Source organism: Cajanus cajan, chromosome 7 (genome assembly GCF_000230855.2).
Source record: "Cajanus cajan strain Asha chromosome 7, NIPB_CcT2T_4, whole genome shotgun sequence".
NCBI lineage: Eukaryota > Viridiplantae > Streptophyta > Magnoliopsida > Fabales > Fabaceae > Cajanus > Cajanus cajan.
In genome coordinates this window covers 6,373,635-6,380,901 of record NC_138523.1, presented here as the reverse complement: position 1 = coordinate 6,380,901, position 7,267 = coordinate 6,373,635, and the positions used below count along the sequence as shown (strand labels likewise).

At 31.7% G+C, this 7,267-nt stretch overlaps 1 protein-coding gene across 2 annotated transcripts; it reads left to right on the top strand.

The window, feature by feature from the left end:
* Window positions 1–1,267: 1,267 nt before the first annotated feature.
* Window positions 1,268–5,626, top strand: LOC109813722 (uncharacterized). 2 transcript variants are annotated; one of them, XM_020377966.3, is made up of 2 exons: window positions 1,268–1,427; window positions 4,601–5,626. In XM_020377966.3, exon 2 carries the CDS (start codon window positions 4,629–4,631, stop codon window positions 5,394–5,396), a length of 768 nt encoding a protein of 255 aa, XP_020233555.1. In that variant the 5' UTR covers window positions 1,268–1,427; window positions 4,601–4,628; the 3' UTR covers window positions 5,397–5,626. The 2 variants fall into 2 exon arrangements, with proteins under 2 accessions (XP_020233555.1, XP_020233557.1); XM_020377968.3 differs by having other exon boundaries at window positions 1,302–1,487.
* The last annotated feature ends 1,641 nt before the right edge of the window (window positions 5,627–7,267 follow it).

The following is a 7,267-nucleotide window of genomic DNA, read 5'->3' as shown; positions in this document are numbered from 1 at the left end:
AAAAAAAATGCTTGAAATTTCAACTTTTAAGTGGTAATTTTTTTATAACACACGTCAAGAAAAGAAAAAGGTGAAAGATGAAATTGATATCATAATCTCTAAATATATATATATATATATATAAAAGATGAATTTGTTAGGGTTTCTGTGAGTAGAATGAGATGAAAATGGATCTTAGTTGGGGGAAGAACCCTCTTAGCATAAAAACTGCGAACTCTCTCATTCCCTTGAATTTGTTACTCTTATCCCTCCTTTTATGACTCAACAATTATTTTATTTTTTTACTATAAATTTTTCTTTTTATTTTTATATTGTGAAATTAAGATTTTTTTAATATTTTTAAAAAAGAAAATTAACATAAGACATTGTAATATCTAATTTTTTAGGGTTTAGGATTTACGCCTTCATTAGCTTATTTTTTAAAAAATGAAATATTGTTAAAATATTTGTTAGAATAATTTACATTTATAAATATCGTTAAAAATTATCATATAATATATAACTATATATATATATATATATATATATTCTCTATATCTAAATACTTCCGTTTATATAAAAAGATTATATATCTAAATATTTTCTCAGTATCGAATATACTGATTTTTTTTATATAAAAAATTATCTTTTGTTTTTATATTTTCGTTTTTACATTTTTTTTATAATGATTGAGATATTTGATCCATTTGGATAGCCAAGATATATTCGATCTTGTATAATTGGTGTGCTTCTAAAAATAATAATATAATTTTATTGATTTTGTCTCTTATCCATAATTATTTATATAACTAGTTTTCAACATATATTATTTTAGTAATTCAAATGGGAGATTCACATAGAAATAATAAAGAAAAATGAAAAGAGAAAGAAAACTATGAAGCTTGGACCAAGGAGGATTTCGATGAATTGTTACAATTCATAGTGGATGCTATAAAAAGATGATAGAATATTATGGAGAATTATTATTATTATTTATCTAGACATTATTATTTTTTTTATTATTTTTATCTTTGACTCTTTTTAAATTTGAATGTATGAATTTTTTTTTAAATCTTATCAAATGTCAAAACTCTACAAAATCCCACAGAATCCATTAAAATCCTGATTTAAAAGTCATGTAGAATCAATTAAAATCCTGATTTTAAATCTTGTAGAATCCTACAAAATCTTAAAAGTCATGAAAATCTTGCAAAGTCTTTTAAAATCCGCAGGATTTTTTTTCACTAAAAAAGTCCTTTAAAATCCTAATCCAATACACCCCCTTAGTTATTTTTGTTTTTTCGAAGTGATTTCTTCTTTTATTAAAAGAAATGCCAAAAGCATGTCTCAACAAAATTTGAAGGCAATTTCCGGCTGGGAGACCCAATTTGAATCGAAGGCAAAATTGAGGAGAGGTTGTAATCGGCGACGAAGAGAGTGACGAGAAGGTGAGGGACGGGTTTCTGTTCTCCTTCATGATCCAATCTTGGGTTCAATGTGGTGCTTAGGTTTTTCATTCTTCTTCATAATCATCATGCACTTATTTCAATTTCAAATGACCAAAAATCCTTCTTTCTTTCATGGGTCGATATTATGTAACCCAACTCTTATATCAGGCATAGGTTGCATTTGTGGGTGGCTTTTTTTTTCAACGGTGACCCTTTGTGACTGCACAACTAGATAGGAGTTAAATCAATGAGATTTTTGTTGGTACCTTCTTTGTTAACTTTGATTACCAATTTAAAAATAATAAAGGGTCCCCATAATTTTTAATTCCTAAAATAATGGCACAACATAACCTTCTCTGTAACTCAATTTTGGTTTTTTGAAAAGGAAACTATCTACGGTTTGGCCCTCGACAATATTTGTGTTTGATTTTTTATATGTTCTCTTATGTTTTTGATTGTAACATGCATGATCATAGAATATAATTTCCTGGTTGTACTACGTTGTTTTCAAGGGAATTTATTTGTCTATACTTGTGTGGAATAGGGCTGTGTTTCTCTATTTTGAAGTATGTCGTTTTCATGGTTTCTTTATAAGAAATAGATTATTTTCTAAATAACAAATTTGAAACACGATACAAACCTGTTATGGTTTTATTGGATGTTTATGTCAGAGACAATGTGAATTAGAGAATCATCGGAACTGGTTACTTTCAAATAGTAGAGATTAGACTAGGGATCTGTGTGAAAGGAAGAGGGTAAGGGTGAGGGATGGAGGAAGAAAGAATGATTTATGAAGGGAGTTTGAATGTCTCTCCACCTTTATTATTGGGTCACAGTACACTTTACCGCGTGATATATGCCTTTCATGAGCAACCTAAAGTATTTTTGCTAACAAAAAATCTATCTCATATTTGGTTGATGATAAAACTCAGAATTTTCCATTACATCAAAAGGAAAAGGAACAATGGTTAATGATAAATCTGTCTCCTACATTTTATGCATTCCAACCTATTCCACAGCAACTTCCATAGTTGAAGCCATGATGGCTTTTTATGGTGATGAGGTATCTGATTGGATTGTTATACTGTGGCACAATAGTTCTTGTAGTTGGTTGAAGAAGGCTTTTGCTGCATATTGTGGTATGAGATGCTTGTAGACAATGCTAAGTTATTGATTAAGCAGTCTTAAGGTGAGCTTGATTTCTGTCGTGGTTCTGAATAGGTGTATTGGGCTGGGTCTGTGTCGGTAAGTGAGGTTATCCAATGGTTGTTTAGTTATAGTAAACTGGATGAATATTGGTGACTGCTGCTAGGTGCTCCACCTCTAACACATGCCTTGCATTGCACCATATCAGATGAGTCACCAAATAGCCCTTAAGTTTAACCATCTAAACAAACAGTAAAGCAGAGAAGGGGAATTGAATGGAGAAATTGGAAGAGGGTTTGAAAAGAAACAGCATCTGAGTGTCAATTTATTCATATCAATATACCACCTAGAGCTTCTTCTGACACATAGCCTTCACCCTAAACTTCTTTTTCCCTGCATAGTGTTTTCCCATTATCTTCCAGTATTAATAAAACAAATCCTTTCTCCGATGAAATTAGCTCCTATATCATTTATTTCCTGAAAGGACAAGGTAAGGTGGGTATGCTTAGATAAACAATTACTCCTGCTCTTGGAGAGTCCATAGTTATTGAATCTTGGATTGGGTGACTAAGGTGTGAAAATGAAAGAAGTGGATGAATGTAAATGACTTTTGATTTAACTGAAAATTTTCAATGTTACCCAAACTTTAGGGGGTTAGCTGTGAAAGGTCTATATTACAGGGGGTAAAGTATATTTTCCCCTTAAAAATTTGATATCTACCTGTCAATTTCATCTTGGGAGCCTAACTCTCTTTCAACAGTTGATTTGTCTATAGGAACAAGTAAGAAAAACTTTGATGATCTGTTACTGATGAGAAGACCTCATAAAGTTCTTATCCCAAACATTTGTGAAGTATGCTATTATTGCTTTGATATTTATAGCTATTTTTTCTGTTTCCTTATAGTAAACTGAGTATGGCCTCCAACTTTCCAATTTGTTACAGAAGATTTAAACAAGAAAAATTGGATATGTTATTGTGGGGATATGCTTTGTTTGATATCGTTTGCTCTTTGTTGACAAAATAAGTTTTACGAGTTTATTTTATTTCTTGTATGTGGGGTAGAAGTTATCATGATTTAATTACAGCTAATCATTTTATTATTTTCTTTCCCTTATACATGGATGTCATATTTCTACTTCTTTTCAATTCCATCCCATTACCAGACACATTGCTGCTCTCTCCATCTATGATGCATGCATGGGTACTCCTTAATAATTGTTGTACATTGTAATTGTACTGATACCTTCACCGTGTCCTTATCGGGTACCTATGGTTGTGTACCCAGTAACTCAATTACCACTCAAGAATAAATCAGTCCATGTATAACACCGAGTTTGTTGCCAAGTTGTTTGGTTTATTACTTTATGAAACAAACTGCTAGTTTGCTTCTTTCAAACTCTTGCCTTTAAATATTTTTACTTACTTGAGCTAAAAGATTGTGAAAATTACATTTTGATTATGATTTTAATTATTTATGTACATTTTTTTTTCTGTATGATATATCCCCCCATCCTGTATAACAACTTTAGAAATTTTGCCAATACTCATACCCATACCCACAAAAAACCGATACTTGTGCGGTTGTGCCCATATCCCTGGGAAACATTTCATCATTTTCTTCATTTTTACTGACAGATGTCACTGCAATTGTAGCCGTTTTCAATTGGTGGATTAAAGTTTGAAGATTTTCTGTCTGTAACCAAAATGTTTCAATTCCATTCCAATCATAAATGAACTGGAAAAGTGCAAAAATTAACATACCATTTAAAAAAGATATTATGCATGTACTATCTGATGCAGCACAATAGTGCTTCAGACAAGCTCAATGTGACCCATTTTGCTGTAGTTGTTAATTTGCTACAGGGTAAAGTACTGTATGATTTAGGACAGACTTAGAATGAAATGCATCAAACCAGTGGTTATGTAAATTAGTCTGCTATATCAGCAATTGCTGATTGACATTATACTCAATTTTGTTTACCCTGGTATAATTTTCTGATGTTGTTTCTTTTCTGAACAATGCCAGTGATGAACAATATTTTGTCTCTGGGAAGATGCATGGATTCTCCACTGTCGATGGTTTTGTGGAGATAAGCAACTGCTTGGCAGAGATGATCAAATACGTGGCTAATGAACCGTCTGCTGGTCTTTTCTTTATCCAACAGCACACACAAAATGCAGTGCCTAGTGTCATCAAACTTCAGAACAAGGTCACTGACAAGTCCCATGATACAACTTTGCACACAGAAGATTTGGAGGACTCCGTCACAATGGTGAAATCTATGAAAGAATGTGGATTCCCCATAGCTGATGAGATGATCGGAGACATTAAAAAATCCCTTGTAACAATAACAAGTAAGCGATCGAAAGGAGCACCAATCCACCGGTCAATCTCAAAATTTCCAAGAGAGAGAGCTAACTCTGCAGATTATGCCCAGGAGGAAAGTGAAATAAGGGGTAACTATTTTTCAAGTGTTTTCCAGTTTTCAAAACAGAAGACTAACAGTCTCAAGTGGCCACAGCTTGATTCTACCGCATCCGAAAATTCCAAAGCTGAGAAGCCACGGCTATACCATAGCATGTCATTGCCAGATATTTCTGCAAATACTACTTCACCTTCACAAACTGACAAGAAGACCCTACCAAGCCATATTGAAGATGAATCTCAACCTGAACTAAGTGATATTGGAGATAAATTATTTTCACTATCAGAAAAATTTGATGACTTTAAAGCTAGTAAACAAGCTAAGTTGGAGGAGTGGCTTGAAGGAACTACCAGCGGTGGGGAGAATTGCCTACCAGATGATGAGAAAAGGCTTTGAAAAAATGAAAATTTTCAAATATTTGAGAAAATTTTATAGGAATTGTTTTTATGCATCTTTTTATTTGAGAAAAAGCTTCATGCTGTATATAATTTGTGTAATATCTGATAATTCTTTGAGTAGCTAGTATAACGTAATAAAAAAAAATTGTAATGCAGCCAAATATACTTTGAACAATGAGTTATTTCATTGTAAATGTTGATTGATAAAGTTAGATTTGGATCCTCTAACGTAAATGTAAAGTAATTTCAATCAATAATCAACACTCAACAGTAGATATTTCAACGTATGTTAACATTTTGTTATAAATGAACACATAACAAAACTGATGATTTTATAATTAATAATTGTAGTTAATTTATTTTGTAAAGGGAATTGTTCATATTGCAGTAAGATCTGATAAGGTTCAGAACTACTTCTGGAAAGATGAGTACGTTTCCTTCCATCTGTTCGAATTTTTCCTTGCTATCGATGTGAGTGTAGTGCTTGATAAGTACGTTTGATTGATGTATTCTTTTTTTTTATTCTTTAAATGTTCCCATTAATATATTTTTTTAGTGTGAGAATCAGAGATATTTCTAAACCAATAGTCAGATCAGAACCTACGTTTTATTTAAAAAAATTATTAAAATGAGTTCAGCCTTTTTTGCGGTCAGGAAATCGAATATCTGTTAACATGGCTAAGGAATCAAGCTATCTACCAGTTGTTCTAGACCTCGATGCTTGTTCCTGTTGATACTAGGTACATTGATGATAACTTTGTTCAAATGGTATGCACTTCTCACATACGGCAAGTTACATTGATAGATCATTGGTGAATTTTAAGAAAATTGTAGCTAAAATACTTCTAATAAAGAAGAAAGCATATGTTAGCAAATTTTGAAACCCTAAACCACCTCATTCTCTTTTAGTTGGAATATGCTAATAAGCTACATGGTGGGTGTATTTTGAAACAATTTTAATTATAACTTGTAAACTTATTACAATTAAAAAAAATAAGGGAGTGTAAGTAATATAATCCTTCATCCTTGTAAACTTGTAAACTATTTTTTCCACCATCCATGAGCATGTTAAACTTTGGAAATTTTATCATTTCATGGTTATCTTCATCACTTTGTGATGGTCTATATAATTCTTCATAATCACCATCCTCATTAACAAAATCTACCACTATTGTAGGCTCAAGGTTTCTTGAAAAAACAATAGCTTTATTACTAGGTCCTTCACTATTCTCTTCATTGCTTTGTCCTTTAGTAGACGTGAGACTACTGTATTAGTACCTTCTAGATTAAACAAATAGTATATTACTATATATGAGCACCACAAATAAATAAGAGAAAAAAAATTTAATATGCATATATATATATATATATATATATATATATATATATATATATATAATATAATGTAATGACAGTGAAGGTAAAGATTATATAAATAGTAAGGGTTTGACTTACGTGAGGAGGGGAATGACATGAATTTGACTTATGTCATTTTCCTCCTTGCGTCATTCTCCCCCTTACTATCAATCTTACTATTTATATAATCTTCACCCTCACTGTCATTGTCTTCATCTCTTTCAACCTCAACTTCATTTTTTTTGCCCTCTCCCAAGTAAGGCTAAAAACCTAATTTGGTCTCTTATTATAATTGTTTGTTTCAATTTAGTCTCACTTTAATTTTTTGTCTCAATTTGGCCCCTAATAAATTAAATTGGCAATGTCGGACTTCCGTCCAAATTTGTTTAACGTCGTTTGGGCATTTTTCACGTGGAAAAAAATTAAAATGTCATAATTTTATTTAATGGAGACGTGGATTTCTAACGTGGAAGAAAGGATTTTGTTTCCCAAAATCGCGAGAGAGAAGAGATA